An 18,871-nucleotide genomic window follows, 5' to 3' on the forward strand; every position below is an offset into this window, starting at 1 on the left:
CTTGGAGGAAGAAGAATTGTGGTGGCTCTGCGAGCGGTCTTGAGACCTTCCCCTCAAGCGAAAACAGCACCTACGCGGAGTCAAGAACCAGGACGCCATGAGCTTGAGGAACCTCTCCCTCAAGGCCTTTGGGTGCATGGCCCGACACTCGGAGCACGACTTCGGGTCGTGGTCACGCTCCAAGCACCACAAACAGACCTGATGCAGATCTGTCATTCACATCATGTGGTGACAGTCCTCGCACGGCTTGGAACCGGTCTTCGGGGACATCCCAACGCACCAGAAACTCACCAAAAAACTTGACAAAACAGTCGAACTTGGTCACAAAGAGACCGGGTGGCTCTCTCCGAATCAGCACGTGTTGCGTAAAGAAAAGAACTGACGTCACTGCGCTGAGGCGGTGTCTAGGTACTACTCCCATCATCATTGCGGCAACGACGACGCCAACTACGCCAGCAGAGTTGACCGGCGCCACCTACTGACGTGCAAGGGTATTGCTCAAACAAAAATCTCCTGATTCAGTCTGACGCCTGGAGGGAAAATTCTAAGGTAAGGAATCTTCAACTAGAAGTCTCTGTCAGATAGGGAGTGCCAGGCGGTAGCCAACAGGCGGACCACCTCTTGGGTGACTACACCTTTCTTATGACCAGTTCTGCTGGGAAGTGGGTATAACTCTTGTGGCCTAATTCCTTCCAATCAAAGATGGAGGAATTTGAAAAGTAGTGTTCACTTCAGCTCATCCACCTTAGGGGTGGGTCTGGCATAAAGTGGACACTCCTAATTTAACTAATTTTCAAACCTGTGCTGCCGCCAAAAGTGGGGTCAGGATGGGGAGTGATCATAACTGCCATTTGGAGAGACCTGGGTTGCATTACAAAGGTGGTAAGGCCTTTGAAACTCCCCATCCTGGAATGTCCATCCTTCCTGGGAGAGGTCGTCACACCTCTGCCCAGTGCAGTCTTTTGTCTCAGGCCCTCAAGAGCGCGGGCTCTCACCTTGAGGGACCAGAAATATGTCTGTGGTGACTGAACCGTTCAGGACTAGTCAGTCAACACACTAGTAATTGGTAGGTTTTTCAGACTGCACCTCTAAAGGGCCCTCTATGTGCATTTATTAATAAATAAATCACTGGGGGTCAGTGATGATCTATTATTCTGAGATGTTTCATACTGAACATCCCAGGATTAAGAGAAGCGATCATGTAGCTGGGGAACTCATAATGACCAGTGTCTAGCACTACATTTAAAATGCTTCCCTGTGCACTTGCTACGTCTCAGAAAACACAGAGGCATAGCAGGGGCATATCTGCTCATGCACATGTGCCCTCACATGTGCCTGGATGCACCCTGCCTTAGCGGTGACTTACACCTGGCACATGCAGTGACTGGGGACCTGGCACACAGGGGCGTGTGACAGGTTGTTTTTTTTAATTCACCCTGCATAAAAACATGCAGCCTACAATGGCAGCACTTGTGTGAGTTTGGTGAGAGGTCTCTGGGAGTGGCACAACTGGTGCTGCAGCCCTCAGGGACCTTTCTTAGTACCCCAGTCCCTAGGTACCAGGGGAACCATTTACTAGGGACTTACAGTGGTTACTAAAGAGGTTGACAATAGTGCAAAACAACTGTGCAGTTTTAGGGAAAGAGATCTGGCACTGGGGATCTAGTTAGCAGGGACCAAGGACACTAACAGTCAAAGCCACATCGGAAACCAGGCAAAAAGTGGGGGCTAACCAAGTCAAAAAGGGTGCTTTCCTGCCCTGTTGGGCAACAGAAAGAATGAAGAGAGGACTATCAGATAGAGAAGCAGAGAGAGGATGTAGAGAGAGACTCTGTATACACAATCCTACAAATATTTGCTAATGGCAGGCCTTTTTTTTGTGTGGAGGAATGCCTGACTGTCAAAATAACGTTACAGACTTCAGGAGGAAGGTTGAAAGCTGTCAACTACCACCGCTCAATCTCTACGCATAAAAGCAGGTTCAGATGGATGGAGGATCCTCCCCTGCTGCTGCAACAGAAGATCCTCCCAAAGAGGCAGCCTGATCAGAGGATCGATACGCATTTCCAGAAGCTTGGCCTACTAGTCTCTCTGTACCCAGTCCAACACGACAAGGATTACTTGAGACAAGTCATTCTTGATCTTCTTGAGAACTTTGGGCAGGAGTGGTATGGGCGGAAAGGTGTACGGAAGTCCTGAATTCCACTCGCAATGAAAAGTGCCGCCATGGAAACTTCAACGTGCAATACTGCTGGCATTGTGCATTCTCTACGGAGGTGAATCGATCTAACCAAGGCTAACTAAAGCTCTCCTCATTGGTGAAAGAGACCTTGCACCACCTCCAAATGGAGGCACCATTCATGATCCGCTAGGCATTGACAGCTGGGTTTATCCGCCCTAGTGTTCAGAAAACTTACCAGATGTTGAACCACCAGGGTTAAGCCCTACTGTTCCAGCCATGTCCAGAGACACAGGGCCTCTAGACAAAGGGTCCATTTCCCCACCCCGCCCTGCTTGTTGCAGTACCACATGGCAGTGGTGTTTCCCGTGAACACCTGCACTAACTTCCGCTTAACAGAGGGAAGAAATGTCTTCAACACTAGTCGGATCGCCCTGAGCACCAACATGTTTATGTGGAGTCACAATTTCACTGGAGACCAACCTCTCCCAGTTGGCCCCACCATCCTAGGAGTGATGCATCTGTCACTACTGTGAGGTCTGGTTGGGGAAGGGAGAGGAGTCTGCCTCCGACCCAATCGCAGTTTGTTAATGTAAGGAAATGCCTCCTAGGCATGGGTACCCACTTACTTTTTGCCTTTTGCTGGTGCCAGTTATGATTGAAAGTGTGCTGGGACCCTGCTAACCAGACCCCAGCACCAGTGTTCTTTCCCTAAACCTTTGCTTCCACAATTGGCACAGCCCTGGCACCCAGATAAGTCCCTTGTAAGTGGTACCCATGATACCAAGGGCCCTGATGCCAGGGAAGGTCTCTAAGGGCTGCAGCATGTATTATGTCACCCTGGGGACCCCCTCAATCAGCACATGCACACTGCTTCACAGCTTGTATGTGCTGGTGGGGAGAAAATGACTAAGTCGACATGGCACTCCCTTCAAAGTGCTGTGCCAACCTCACTCTGCCTGTGGCATAGGTAAGTCACCCGTCTAGGAGGCCTTACAGCCCTAAGACAGGGAGCACTATACCACAGGTGAGGACATAGGTGCATGAGCACTATGCCCCTACAGTGTCTAGGCAAAACCTTAGACATTGTAAGTGCAGGGTAGCCATAAAGAGAATATGGTCTGGGAGTTTGTCAAACACAAACTCCACAGTTCCATAATGGCTACGCTGAAATCTGGGAAGTCTGGTATCAAACTTCTCAGCACAATAAATGCACACTGATGCCAGTGTGGGATTTATTGTAAAATGCACCCAGAGGGCATCTTAGAGATGCCCCCTGAATACCAGTTCGACTCCTAGTGCTAGGCTGACCAGTTTCTGCCAGCCTGCCACAACCAGATGAGTTGCTGGCCACATGGGGAGAGTGTCTTTGTCACTTTGTGGCCAGGAACAAAGCCTGTACTGGGTGGAGGTGCTTCTCACCTCCCCCTGCAGGAACTGTAACACCTGGCGGTGAGCCTCAAAGGCTCGCCCCTTTTGTTACAGCACCCCAGGGCATCCCAGCTAGTGGAGATGCCCACCCCTCCGGCTACTGCCCCCACTTTTTGCGGCAAGGCTGGAGGAGATAATGATAAAAACAAGGAGGAGTCACCCACCAATCAGGACAGCCTGAGCTGAGGTGACCCCTGCCTTTAGAAATCCTCCATCTTGAGATTGGAGGATTCCCCCAATAGGATTAGTGCCCCCCCTCAGGGAGGAGGCACAAAGAGGGTGTAGCCGCCCTCCAGGACAGTAGCCATTGGCTACTGCCCCCCAGACCTAAACACACACCTAAATTCAGTATTTAGGGGCACCCCAGAACCCAGGAAATCAGATTCCTGTAACCTGAACCAAGAAGGACTGCTGACCTGAAAGCCCTGCAGAGACGACGGAGATGACAACTGCTGTGGCCCCAGCCCTACCGGCGTGTCTCCTGACTCGAAGAAAACTGCAACAGCGACGCATGCAACAGCGACGCATCCAACAGGGACCAGCAACCTCTAAAGCCTCAGAGGACTGCCCTGAAACCCGAAAGACCAAGAAACTCCAGAGAACAGCGGCACTGTTCACCCACAGAAACATCTTTGCAACAAAGAAGAAACTTTTAAAGAACTCACTCTTCCCGCCGGAAGCGTGAGACTTCACCCTCTGTACCTGATGCACCCGTCTAGAGCTCCAGAGAAGCAACACCACAGGGAGGACTCCCAGGTGACTGCGCCCTCTTAAGTAACCCGAGACAACCCCCCCCTGGACCCCCCACAGCAACGCATGCAGAGAGAATCCAGAGGCTCCCCCTGACCGCGACTGCCTGCAACAAGGAACCCGACGCCTGGACCAAGCACTGCACCCACAGCCCCCAGGACCAGAAGGAACCGAACTTCAGTGCAGGAGTAACCACCAGGCGTCCCTCTGCCTAGCCCAGTCGGTGGCTGACCCGAGAAGCCCCACTGTGCCCTGCCTGCACCGCTAGAGTCACCCCCGGGTCCCTCCTTTGATTCCTATTCAAAACCAGACGCCTTCTTTGCACACTGCACCCGGCCGCCCCTGTGCTGCTGAGGGTGTGCTGTGTGCCTACTTGTGTCCCCCCCAGTGCTCTGCAAAACCCCCATGGTCTGCCCTCCGAGGACACGGGTACTTACCCGCTGGCAGACTGGAACTGGAGCACCCCTGTTCTTCATAGGCGCCAATGTGTTTTGGGCTCCTCTTCGACCTCTGCACCTGACCGGCCCTGTGCTTTTGGTGTGGTAACTTTGGGATTGCCCTGAACCCCCAACGGTGGGTTGCCTGTGCCCAGGAACTTGAACTTGTAAGTGCCTTACTTACCTGAAAAACTAACCATTACTTACCTCCCCCAGGAACTGTTGATTTTTGCACAGTGTCTACTTTTAAAATAGCTTATTGCCATTTTAACTAAAACTGTGTATGTTACTGTTCTAATTCAAAGTTCCTAACTTACCTGTGTGGAGTACCTTGCATTTTATGTATTTACCTCAAATCTTGAACTTGTGGTTCTAAAAATAAATGAAGAAAATATATTTTTCTATATAAAAACTATTGGCCTGGAGTTAAGTCTTTGAGTGTGTGTTCCTCATGTATTGCCTGTGTGTGTACAACAAATGCTTGACACTACCCTCTGATAAGCCTACTGCTCGACCACACTATCACAAAATCGAGCACTAGAATTATCTATTTTTGCCACTATCTTACCTCTAAGGGGAACCCTTGGACTCTGTGCACACTATCTCTTACTTTGAGATAGTATATACAGAGCCAACTTCCTACAGTTAACCACCACTGCAGGTCCTTTGCAGTTCCCTCCAAGATCTGGACTATGTCAGAGAGATTTCCCTGATGCTGCACCCACTGGAACTTCAGGTCCCACTGCAGAGCCCACATATGCCATCTGGCATGTTTCTCTAGCAGGATGCAGAAGGCCATGAGGCCCAGCAGCCTCAGAATCATTCTGACCGAAATCTAGGACAGAGGCTGAGACATCTGTATTATAGCCTGAATATCCTGGATTCGTTGCTTGGGCGGATAAGCCCAAAACTACACTTTGTCCAGAATAGCTCCTATGAAAAAGAGCGTCTGAGAGGGATTCAGTGTGACTTTGACACACTTATAGTGAAACCCACCAAATGCAGGAGGTTCGCCGTAGTCTGGAGGTGGGAGACAGTCTGGGCTGAGCCCGCCTTCAACAGCCAGTCATTGAGGTAGGGGAAAACTGAAATCCTTGACCTGCGCAGATAAGCTGCGATTACCGCCATCACCTTGGTGAACACCCGAGGGGCGCAGGTAAGGTCAAATGGCAGCACAGTGAACTGAAAGTGTTTGTGGCCTACCTTGAACCGCAGGTAACGCCTGTGGGCCGGCAGAATGGGGAGGTGAAAATATGCATCCTACATGTCCAGCGCTACCATTCGGTCTCTGTGTCTAGGGCAGACAAGACATGAGCCAAAAGAGGAGCATCCAGAACTACTTCTTGAGAAAGAGATTTACAGTCCGTAGGTCTAGAAAAGGGTGACGACTCTTGTTCTTTTTGGGTGTCAGAAAGTAGCAGGAATAACAACCACTGCCTACTTTTGTTATCAGGACTCTTTCTATGGCTCTCTTGGACAAAAGAGCCTAAACGTCCTCTTGGAGTAGAGACAAATGATCCTCTGCAAGCAGCTCGAATGTTGGTGGAATAGGAGGAGGAAAGGTTTGAAAAGGCAGGGCATAACACTTCCTGATGATCTGCAGTACCCATGTGTCTGATATTATAGACTTCCAGTGGAGGGGGATGTTGGTGTATTCTCCCTCCAACTCGATAAGCATGGTCCAGTAGATCCAAACTAGGAGGGCTTTGAGGCTGCAGCTGTCGGGGCTGTGTGGTGGACAACTTCTGGCCTGCAGACCTTCTAGTCTGAAGACACCGTGCCCATGTCCTTGCAAACCTGCTTAGGACAGTGGCTGATCTGGGGTTGGCTCTGTGCCACGCCCTTTCCGTAGCCACGAAAGGGGTGAAAGGCAGATGGTGGACGAGGGGTCAGCGAGAGGCCTAAGGACTTGGCCGTAGCTGTAGATTCCTTAAAGCGTTCCAGCGCCAAGTCTGCCTTCTCGCCAAACAAGCGAGTGCCATTGAAGTGCATGTCCATCAGATTTACTTGGACATCCCTGGAAATACTCTACCCAAGTCAGTTGTATCTAAGCCACACTGAATGGGGAATTTAGCTGTGTACCTCGTTCTCTGGGACCTGAGGCAGCACTTGCGCAACCGAGTCCCACATTGTATAGGAGAAAAAGCCTAATAAGCATGAGGCGTTCACCAACCTGCGTGTCAGGCTGGGAAAAGAAGAAAACTTCTTCCTGAGATGATCCAGCCTCTTGGATTCCCTACTCAGTGGAGAAGATGGCAGTGCGCTGTGGGGATGTGGAGGCTTGGACTACCAAGCTCTCGGGGTGGGGTGTTGGCTGAGAAAGCTAGGGTTGCCCAGAGCTGGACAATGGCGGCAGGCAATTATCCTATTAACAGGAGCCCCTGTGCTAGGCTTGGACCAAGATCCCATCAGAACGTCTGTAAATGCTTCACTGAAGGGCAAAAGGGGTTTGGATGTAGAAGCCCCAGACTGAAGCACTTCCTTCAAGATATTTGTCTTGACAGCCAGAGGGAAGTTCGAGGTTGAGACCCTCCACTGCCCTAAGCACCACCACTGCATAGGAAACTCCCTCCTTTGTAGCCACAGTGGGAGGGGGGGGGGACGGCAAGACAGCATCTGGAGAGGTGTTCAGCCCCCTGGCCTCTCCTAGCTCCTCATAACAGTCCAAAGATCTATCCAATTGGTGTTCCAAAGGATCCTGTGACCCCCCTCCCAATATTCTCCCATGCCTGGCTGTGAAAAACAGGTACTAAAATCCAAGGGGATATGGAGCAGGGAGATGTAAATGGTCCAGTGCATCAATCTCCCTATATGGACGTATGGTTTAAACTGTGATGCACTGTTCCAAGGAACAAAATACTCCATATAACCTAGTCGGGTCAGGGTCTTTCAGGTCCCTGCAAGCATCAGCCTGGCTTGAACAATAGCTATCACTCATCATTAGGTGACATGCTTCATTATCGGGCCATGCTCCTCGTCAGGACGGTGCTGCAATGCCAGAAAAAAACTGACGCCAGTTACCAGCATGAAAGCAGAGCCAGGATTGGTTTGTGCAGTTTCCTGGGTCCCGTTGTGCATCGGAGCCAGGAGAGACGAGGAGAGAAGCAAAGATCGTCCTCAGGAAATTGCCTTTTATTTTAATTTCATTAATATTGTACCCTTCCCTCCTGCCCCCAATTGTACATATGAGCCAGCTGTCACTGCCTATAAGGCATTATTTTTTAAATCTGAATAAATTGAGGTCAGATGTTTAAGATGCCACATATTGACACCTATTCACAAAGGCAATTACAGCAGCAAACATACGTTCATGGCTGAAAATATCTCATTGATGCCTTTCCAGGAAACCGATACTGAGAGAGATCCTAACAAGAACATTCTTTTCACACCTGTTATCTCAGGCTACCCATCCTCTCGGTCACGGAATGCCACCTCAATTTTAAAATAGAAACATTTCGGAAGATATCAAAGGTTTTTGTAAAAATAATCTTCAATTTAAATATACAATAGTAGAGTCTTTAGAGGCACAGGAAGATATTTAAAATCAATAAATGTGTGCCCTAGATGGTAGTAAGAACCACTAAACGAGTTCCTTTTTGCACATTTATTTTTTTCCACTTCGTTTTTTCCACTTCTTCTTGTCATTAATTGCATTTATCTGCATGAATGCACAGCAGCATTTAAATATTTACATTGAAAGTTAAACATAAGCAAATGATAATGCATATTTAAATATATACATTGAAAATATTTTAAAATATATATCGTTTATAAATAATGTTACTCTGTATAATTTAAAAATGACTTCATTCAAGGGCAGTTCATCAAAACATACTTTAAATATAACATTTAAAATCGACAAAAGTCAGACTCCTATTTTCAAACACGGTTAAAACTGTGATGGACTGCATTACAGACTCTCAACAAATATATATATCTAAAACAAACAAATGGAAAGGGATGTTTTGGATACTCATTTATTCCAGAAACTTGAGCAGCATAGATAAGCAAAGTTTTCATGTACATTTAGCAATCTGCACAGGAAAGTGAAAGATTCGGAAGTAGTCTTCCCCAGAAGCATGCTTTCTAGAGCAGGCGTATTCTGTGAAGTAGGTCACTACTCTAGTTTTGTAATATAACTCCGTGACATTTAGAAGCAGCTGTTACAGCAAGAAGCTGTGGTGATAGGTAGGTTGAAACTATGAGAGTTCTCTCGGGTACCAGCTATTAATCTCCTGAGTAGATATTGGCTGGCCAACAGCCAAGCAAAATGTGGCATTTTTGGTACAGCTGCCGAATTTACAACATTTTATACACATTTTTCCAGTTCCTAACAAAATAGCTTTTTCTTCCTGTTTCCAAGTACAGTAAAGGAGTGATGCTATTGTAAATATGATGTACCCTGTTATCTGTTTACTGTATTTAAAGATGCTTGTTGTCTGTACATGCCCTCGTGTTTCTTTTAGATGTAATGATTTTAAAACAGTTTTGGATATATTTTTTGTTTTCATTGTCATTTATTTACTATATGGTTGCGAACTTTCAAATAAATGTAATCATATGACACTGTAATTGTGGTTTTTGGTTAGGCCCTACAAGAGGAAATGTAAGTTAGCATTGTACGTGAATTATTTAGATGTCAAGCTAGTTTTTTCTTGGTTTGAATCACAAAAACTAGACTAACGACTTAGTTAGATTAAAGATTCCTGCAGAAATATATTTTATATGAACACGTTTCTGAGAGCTGTAAAAATCATTCTACTGCTGGAGTGAAAATCGATGCAAGAAGAGGTGCCAGATCTAATTATGTTCTCTTCTTCACACAAGACGAGACACCAGGTAAGCAACCTGGCCCAAGCTCTGCGTCAAGCCTTTTTTGAGATGCAACCTTTTTTTCAAATTCACTTCCTTGGGTCCAGAGGACCAAACTGGTGCTTATAAAGTTCAGACGACACCTAAAACCTCAACTTTTTGACGCTGACATAGACTGTCCCATCATTCCTGGGCCGCATTACTTCACTTCCACTTTTATTGCTATGGGTAAACCGTGCTTTAAGCTGTTGTTCAGATGTGAAGCACTCTTATACCTTCATTGGTGTTAATAGTCCCTCAGAAATAAAGGCTTTTCATTAGGCCTAAACACAATTTCAGTACTGTTGATGGAGATACAATGAGTGACACCGTAAAAGCAAAGTGTGATACTAGAGACCCAACATAAACATTACAAAAAAGTGGCATGAGGGAAGACGTTTGAAGGTTTTGACATATAAATTAGAATATATTGTGACATAAAAGCAAAAGGTTTACTTCCCATAAATTCTCTAACAGAAATTGAAATGATGGAAGATTGGGGCACATTTTCTAAATTAAGCATTCACCCTCAGGGGGTGGAATATTCGAATAGCTTTGCAGATCTCCAGCCGAAGGCTACACTGTTTGTTAAAAGTGTGCTCCCTTCTCAAAGACTGTTACCTTCATGTATGACCTAGAACTCAGGGATAGGTTGTTTAATGACTGGCATAGCCCTTAGTACTTTACTAAAATGGTATAAAATGTTGTACATTTGAGGGACAGATCTTAAAAAGGAAACGGGTGGTAGGGCTTTGTAGTAGAAACTCACTATTAGTAGAATCAGCTGCATATTAAAGATCTAATAACATCAATGGGCTGACACCACCACCAACTGCCCCCATGAAGTTATCTGCTACAAATTCTCACTGAAAAGTATGGAAAACTTGGAGGGCTGTCCATGGCACAGGCAACCGTTTTTCAGCTATGGCACTCAAAAAATAAAAACGGGTTTTTGGGATCATTTTCACATTTATGTGACCGATGTATGCCGGAGATCACTGCTTTCTAGTGAGATTTTCAAAACGTACAAAACCCTTCGGCGCAGCTCTTTGAACAATGCTAGGTGAACTTTCAAGTGTATGGCGAGGATACTAAATCCATCATAATTTGAGAACACCACAAAAATCCAGGTTAACATCACCCTACAATTGGATCTTCTACTGGAGGAAAGAGAAGGAAAACTTCATTAAGAATGGAGTCAAAATCGAAATCCTAGTGAAAGGAGGCCTAAACATGAATTCTTGGCATCGCATGAGCAATAAAAATTTCAACTCTCCCATCAATCTCCCAAAGTCAAGAACTAGATGATTATTTTTTTTGCAGAGATTTCCTTTGTGCTCCGCATTAACACAGTGGTCTAGAGAGTCAGTATACCATGGTCCTTCATGCAAACAAATCTCCTCCTCTTCCACACTTAATAAACGTGTGGAGTTAAGAAGAACATGCCTCACCTTAACTGTGGCAATGCTATATACTCATGCTTCCATAGAACCTCATTAACAAGCTTACCAGGTTGTGAAATGAGTCTGCCAGAATATGTGTGACCTTCCACCAATCTAACCGCATCAAGCCAGCACTGAAGGACCCTTGGCTGGCCCCTAGTGGAAGCAAGGAATAAGTTAAAGGTCCCGTGCACACTCAAGAAAGCCTACTCAGAGAATGACACAAAGTGTGGTCACCATATAGTGCCCGCCTACTAACCAACCAGAAACCATCATTCATCAAAAGCACAACTCACTACTCAAAAATTCTCCAATGGTTAAAGGATGGATGCATATTCTTAGGAGTCCAGGGCCCTTGGTTTCGAAGGCCTTGAATCTAAACTCGAGAAACGAACCAAATGATATACACTTCAGTAAACAAGTTAACCCAGAACTCCTGAAACCTGATCATAGCTGGATCTCTGCAGTAAAAAGGTCGTGACTGAATACTGGAAACGTCCTGTCCAATTTAACAAATTCTAACTACACACAGTGATTATTTTTTCCTCCATCTTTAGCAGTCTGAAGTAACCAGAAAGACATGCAGCACTAGTTAAAACTTCCAAGAGCACTTGCTTGACAGAGGATGATTTCTTGAAAGAGGGTACAGAAGGGAGGAATGATTATTTTGAAAAGTGCCTGAAAGAGTGCACTCAACAACAGTCGAGTAAGGGGCACAGCATCAGACTTTGGAGCTGGGGAACCAGGTTCGAGTCTAGAAGTCGGCTCAACATCCTGTGATTCTGGGAAAATCACTTAATCTCTCCTGCCTACCAATAATGAATGTGTCCTAGTGCAATTTAACTGGTGATCATGCAAAGCGCTCCAATACCTTCAGGTTGAGTTCGCGCTATATAAAGCTGCAAAAAAAGTGCTTGTGCTATAGACATTCAGTCTGCTTACAAAAAAGCGATCAGGAATAAGCATGCTAGAAAGAAGGCAAGCTGAAATGAGTGCCTCAGATGTTGCTTTCAAATAAAGTCTGATACAATGATGTGCAAACATACACACAGATACACACAGCTGTGTGGTTCTTGGCATTTCGACAAGACTGTCAAAGCCCACTGCCATCTGTCACCGGGGCCTTCCTACCTCTCGTCTCCACAGCTTGGATGCACGTCCGGATGATGCTGAAGCCGATGCTGTCCAGCTGGGCAGCTAAAGAAAAAAGAAAAAGAAACGGTTTTCCGGGTTACACAGACTATCATTAAGATGCCTAACTCACAGTAATAAAATGTATAAAATCTTAAGTACGCGAAAATGTAATACATCAAAGATCAAGGAACATTTGACCTTCCAAATAATGCCCCCTGGAGATTTCTTCCCACATTTAGCGCAACAATCTCACCTTTTTGCAAACTCGATAATATTGGAAGGTTGGCAAGGTGGCAAATACATTGGGACAGTCGAGTCAGAGCAGAGGGTCGGACACGGCTTTAAGAGCCAAGCCATCAGAAGATTCGGCATGTAAATGACCGGCAAACATCATGGAAAATTGTGATAAAAACTGTGTTAAATTATATTATTTCTTTTAATGCTTATGTTTTACTTTGGTACATTAAATGATATCAATGTATTGACACCTGTTAAAATTAATACTTCTTAACCGTCAATTCAGCCTCCCACACGTCATTCCTCTGAGTGACCCAAAAGATGCCAGGTAGTCTAGTGCACTGTGTACATGGTTAATATTATTGTTGCATGTTCCGCAGCACTGTGTACAACAGCCTATGCACAAGTGAGGGTTTCATGCAGTGCACAACATGCACAATTTATTCAAGACCCTGTTAAACTCGATATTACATGAAAATCTGGCACAGTTTAAAAAAAAAAATACACACACAGTTTTGCATTGGATCACATTTGGTGAAGAGAAGTTTGGATTTAAACACAAGGTACACACTGTGCTACTCAGCCACTGGATAAATATGTCCAGCTCTGTCCCTTTAACCAAAGAATAACGTTTTGGGCTCAATTATTTCACTGTCTACTTAGTACACTATCTTCAATAAATAAACGTATCCAATGTTAATGCAATACAATTATGCCTAAAATGGCAACATCTTCCCTGAATCAAAAAAGCCTACAGGGAGACAGGAGGTTCTTTTAATGTTAATATTTCTGCAGTCCGCTTGACAGTATAGAGGGAGCGGGTCAGCACCTCAGCGGTAGCCCTTAAATGAATTTCCCCTCATCCAAAAAAAAATAATGACATTCGATAAAGCTTGCAACCTAGTTACAGGTCTTCAATGAAATACATGCATGTTACCTCAGCTCCATACAGGTGCACACAACAGAAACTTTTTATTTTTTTTATTTTTTTAGATTTCATGAGCTTGTCTGTGTTGCGTTTAGTGCATTTTGCCTTTTAAAACTGTAGGGGGGTGGTGCATGGCCATGTCGGCGGCATGACAGGACCACATTTGGTCCTACTGAGCCACAGCTCCCTGTGGGCTTCCGCGGACTTTTATAACTAGATTGAGCCAGTAAATAAAGCCTACCCACCTCATACAGGCGCTACTGGGGAGCTCAGCGAAGCACACAAAGATGCTCCGCATTGCGCAGGCAGGACAACTGGTGACTGTAAAGAACAGCAGAGGAGAACACATGTGGCCAACAAGGCAGCTAACAACATGGCAGCTGCAAGCCCGTCCTTGTAACCTGTAGACCAAGATTAACGCTGAAAAGATGGGAACTGGACTGTGATGGACCTCAGAGATCAGAAAAGCAACACATTAAGAGAGGAGGAAAGCGATAGATTCGTGGCAAAGCGGGTAAAGAAGGGGGCCTGACATCCGAATGCAGCACTTAAAGGCGACGTTCAGGTGGCAGCATTCGGAGGTTTAAAAGATGGACACCGGTAGGGAGTTAAAACAAATGAGTCTCCTCAATTTAGAATAACTGAGTGCGAAATCAGAGCTGTGTATGACGGAGAGATCACTGCATGTCTGAATGAAGCACATCCAAATGTCTAAATTAAATACACAATACATAAGTAATCTGAGCGAAGGGAATTCATGCACTGCAACACATCTACACTGCAAAATGCAAATTTCAACAGGTCTCAATACAAAGGAGGCAAGGAGAGCTAGCCTCTATTTTTGAGAACTGCACTTAAAAAACTAAGTGCAGAATAAAGCACGTGCTAAAAATTGTGCAGCTATCACAGAGAATATATATTTTTTAAATGGGCACACTATCACTTTCAGTGTACACATAAGATGGCCGCTGGTATCACTGAAAGACCTACTCATCTACCAGCAATTATCTGCACAAAGTCTGACGGGGGGCTATCTGACTGAGGGATCAGGTACAGAGTGATAATAGATGACCTAAACATGGCTCTCACCTAGGCACATTTGCTGGGTTGGCTGCAGACCTTTACACAAGAACTGTGCAACAAATTCAAGAATGACATTGAAAGGAGTCTGTATGAAGTGAGGGAAGATGCCAGAGTTAAGACAAGATACTGAGGCAAGTGACTGTAGAATAATGGTCGACATAGAAACAAAAGTAAAGGCCTTGGAACAGCCTCACTCGGACACTGAGAAGCAGGCCCTACTCTTCGATGACAAGTCAGAAAAGGCTCTCCTAAGAGCTGAGGACTTAGAAAACAGAACATGTCAGAAAAATCTGCACTTCATGAGGCTCAAAGAGGACTGTGAATGTATAAACATGAAATTTTTTATGCAAGGCTCTTGTGCACCATTACTGGATGATCTCCATCCAAGAGTGACAATTGATAGAGACCACATTGTCTGCCTGAGACAGACACAATTGGACCAATGACCCTTGATTTATTATTGTGAAGTATCTCTATTTTTTTTTTTTTTTAGAAAATGAAGATGTGTAGCAAGCAGTGAGAAAGCAGAAGGAGTTAACCTCTAAAAGGCTTCAAATGCCAAAAATGTATTTTTATTTCCCAAGTCACATTTCAAAGACTAGGTGAATTTGAAACCATCACAAAGCATCTGAGAAAAGAACAACTCCAATATAGATTACATTACCCTAGCGGTTTAGCTTTTGAGTTTAAGGCAAAAAACACATCAACTGAAATATAAAGAATAATCTGAAATAATATTGCACATGGAGCAAGACAGGCAACAACAGGACGACCCAACAAGAAAAAGAAGGAGAAAGGGGCACAACAAGGGACTGGCAAAATCCCAAACCAAAGAGAAATAGGAGATATGAACAGATCATACTAATGAATAGGTATTATGACTCTATCCAGAAACAAAGGTGAAATTATTATGCTTTGTGGTAAGGAACAGTGGGACGACTTTCACAGAGTTCTCTCAATAGGGCATGGATCAAGCATGCATAAACAACTCGAAGTACAGGGGATTATCCATTAAAGATAGGTGTTAGGTTATGTTGATTTATATAGCACACTAATCACCCAAGAGGGTATCCAGACTTTTGAGCTGATGAGTGATGCCCAAGGTGCTTATATGAAGTACCGGATCTTCAGTCTTTTGCAGAAACCAAGAAGTGAGGCGGAGGTTCTGATGTGTTGATTGACGTCGCTCCATGTTTTGGGTGTGATGTAGGAGAATGAACGACCTCCAGTTTTGCTTTTGCGGAAATGAGAAGTATGTGGGTCAGAGTGAGGGAGAGCGTAGGTGTCTGGTGGGTTGGTGAAATTAAGTGGCTGTTCAGGAATTCTGGTCCTATGTTGTGTAGGGCTTTGCACGTGTGCCTGAGAAGTTTGAATTGGTTGCTTTTGTGAATGGGGAGCCAGTGAAGCTTCCTGAGGTGTGATGTGCTGTGGGTATGGCGTGGGAGGTCAGCGTGAATCTTGCTCAGGACAGAAGGGAGTGTTCTTCAGAAGTGTCCAGGTGGGGAAGGGCAGTAAAGAGGGAGAGATCCTCCCCAGACTCAACTGCATCCGCTCCCAATACTAACGTACAGATGGGCTCTACTGAAGAGGAAAGGTGGAGAAGGCATTCCTCTTGGTTGACAAATATAATGCCCAAATGTTGATGTTAATGTTAACTACACAGTTCTACAGTTGGGTGGGCAGGGTTTTTCTGAGAGGTACACATATGCAGTGATAACCACAGAGCATATACAAAGTACATAAAGAGATAGCTGGAGGATCAGACACAAGGCTGGAAAGGAACCACCTAGACAAGACTGGGGAATTAAGCTTGTTTAGTTTAATGTGAAGGAGCTAAATGTCCCAACTAAGAAAAGAGCCAAATGGTCCTATTTGAAAATGGGAAATCAAGCTTATTTTGCTTAATGTTAAGGGCCTAAATGCACCGACTAAGAGAAGTGGTCATAATTGAAAACCGAATAAGCAGAGGTAATCTTTGTTATGGAAGACCCAAATGAAACTGAACAACTAACATAGAATGTGACATAGGTAGTAACTGCCAGCATCCCACCATCAGCTAACACTATACAAAATGGAGAGGCGCTCTGTGGCAGAAGTGGGATCCTCTTTGTATGTGAAATAATCTTAAGTGGGTAGGTATTTGATTTTGAGGGTACAACTTTGTGGTAAATCAGTAACAACTGCAAACATGTATGCACCAAAAGCAGCACAGGACACTTTTCTCATGATTTTCCTAAACCTTTTTAGGAAATTCTGCGAGGTGGGAAATTATCCTTAAGGGGGGCTTTAAAGCAGTATTAGACCCCTATTGGATAGAACACACAGAGGCAACAAAGGGGTGGTGCTTTTTCTGCATGCAATAAAAAATGGATTACAAGATGTATGGAGAGACCTCCATCTCAAAGACACTGAAGACAGATTTCACTCATGTCCATCACTCACAATATTCATTACATTATGGTGAACTACTTTCTGGCCTCAGAAACAATTACAGTAAAGATAGGTTCAATCTCACAATCCAATCATGCCTTGATCTATATAAAACTATCACTTAAGACAGCATCCCAATGCCCACCATGGAGATTACACCCATCATTACGAAGGGACCTGCTTTTTTTTAGGAGGAAATTGATCAATATACTGAAGGATATTTTAGGGATAATGAGTCGGATGAGTTAACTCAGGTACAGCTATAAGATGCCTTTAAGGCGGCAATAAAAAGGAAATTATTTCCTTTGAGCACATTAAAAGAAGTAAAGGAACTCAGAAATCATGGATTCGGAAAAATAATTAAGACAGGTCAAACTAGGATGACGCACACTAACACTCAAACACATACTGATGGCAATTAGAAGCCAATTTCATATAGCATGCACAAACACGGCAAAGTGAATGGGACTACATCTAACACAACTGATGTATGTGATGGGTGATAAGGTGGGGACCATGCAAACAAGACTACTGCATGGGCAAACTGAAAGTAAATTTACTAAAGAGCTACACACCACACAGAGCTATGTTAATAGAGTAACAAGATAAACTTACAGAGTTCCACAAATTTTACTAAAATCTGTACACAAAAAGTAATCTCTCACCAACGCAGCAACAGGCTGTCAAGTTTCAAGTAAAAGACAGTTCTGATATGCCTAATATGACTTGCCTGATTGATTGGAAGCCCAAATTTCAGAGAAAGTGATGAATTGCTAGTGTAGATTTCTTTAGCTCAGGGTTCTGCAAAGTCGGTCCTGGAGAGCCAGGTCCATGCCAGATTTTTAGCATATCCACATTTAGAAAAAAGATGTTTCAGAAATCTACATTATTCTAAATGTGGATATGCTAAAAATCTGGCATGGACCCGGCTCTCCAGGACCGACTTTGCAAAACTCTGCTTTAGTTGCAGCGCATTGAGCCAAAAAGGAAATTCCAAGATGGCCGCCATGTTTTAATGACCTCACACCAGTTGTTTTTGCAAGAGACTCCTGATATCCTGAAAACAGGAATATACACAAAAGACGCACGCAAGTCTGAAGATGCTGCACGTGACTGAGGTAATTGCCAGGTGGTGTTCCTTCTTTGCGTGTGTGCTTTCTTCAAAGGAAAACCATTGTGTTTTCTAACTCTTCTGTCCTAGCCATTGCGGTTTACTTTCGAGTAATGCCTCCTTGTGACACATTAGGTCATTTCTCATGGTTAAGACAGAAGAAATTCTTGCTCAAAACTACTCTCTACCAGGCTGTTAGCAATGTCGCATGGAAATACTCCTCTACGGCGTTTCCTCAGTTACCATTCAGGTATTTGGAAAATCGCAGTCAAATATAAACAAAGAAGCCAATATTCACTACTTGAGTTCATATTCAATAAGGACTTTTTTTGTTGCAGTTTTTCAGTGTTTCTGGCATCGGGTTGTAGTTGGCTATTTCCTATTTGTTGTGAAGTCTGCGTAACTCTGAATTCTTTTCAGAAAAAAAAAAACAGAAAAAAGGTGTTGCTAACTGAATAGAAAAGAAAAAAGACTAAGAGAAGAAAAATTCCACAGAACAGAAATGAAAACGTAAGGTTTAAGCTCTCTACTACCCTCGAAGAGAGGCAAATACCAATGTCTTGATTTATTTTAGAATTAATTGACACAGACTGAAGAGGAATTGTGTAACTCATAACAGTACTATGATAATACTTCTGAATACATAATATATGTGTGTTTGGACTTTGTTTACAGTTTTCTCAGTAATTCCCTCCTCAACCAATACGCTTAATATTAATTTAGGAATAACTAGAAGAACCCTGAAGGAAAAGCAGAGGCACTCTCTTCTCAATCCCCATCCACTTTCCCCTAAAGTCTCTTTCTAAAGATTCATTACTATTATATGGAGGCAAAGAGAGGTCTGGTGGGGCACTGGGA

General features: G+C 44.4%; 1 protein-coding gene across 2 annotated transcripts in view; it reads right to left on the minus strand.

The window, feature by feature from the left end:
* The window catches only part of ARHGAP26 (Rho GTPase activating protein 26), a 1,945,875-nt gene that overhangs the window by 871,971 nt on the left and 1,055,033 nt on the right, over nt 1-18,871 (minus strand). For both annotated transcript variants that reach the window (XM_069244698.1, XM_069244699.1), the window contains exon 13: nt 12,222-12,287. In XM_069244698.1, the coding sequence (XP_069100799.1) occupies nt 12,222-12,287 (66 nt within the window). The remainder of the gene's footprint in view (nt 1-12,221; nt 12,288-18,871) is intronic.

Source organism: Pleurodeles waltl, chromosome 7 (genome assembly GCF_031143425.1).
Source record: "Pleurodeles waltl isolate 20211129_DDA chromosome 7, aPleWal1.hap1.20221129, whole genome shotgun sequence".
Classification (NCBI taxonomy): Eukaryota; Metazoa; Chordata; class Amphibia; order Caudata; family Salamandridae; genus Pleurodeles; species Pleurodeles waltl.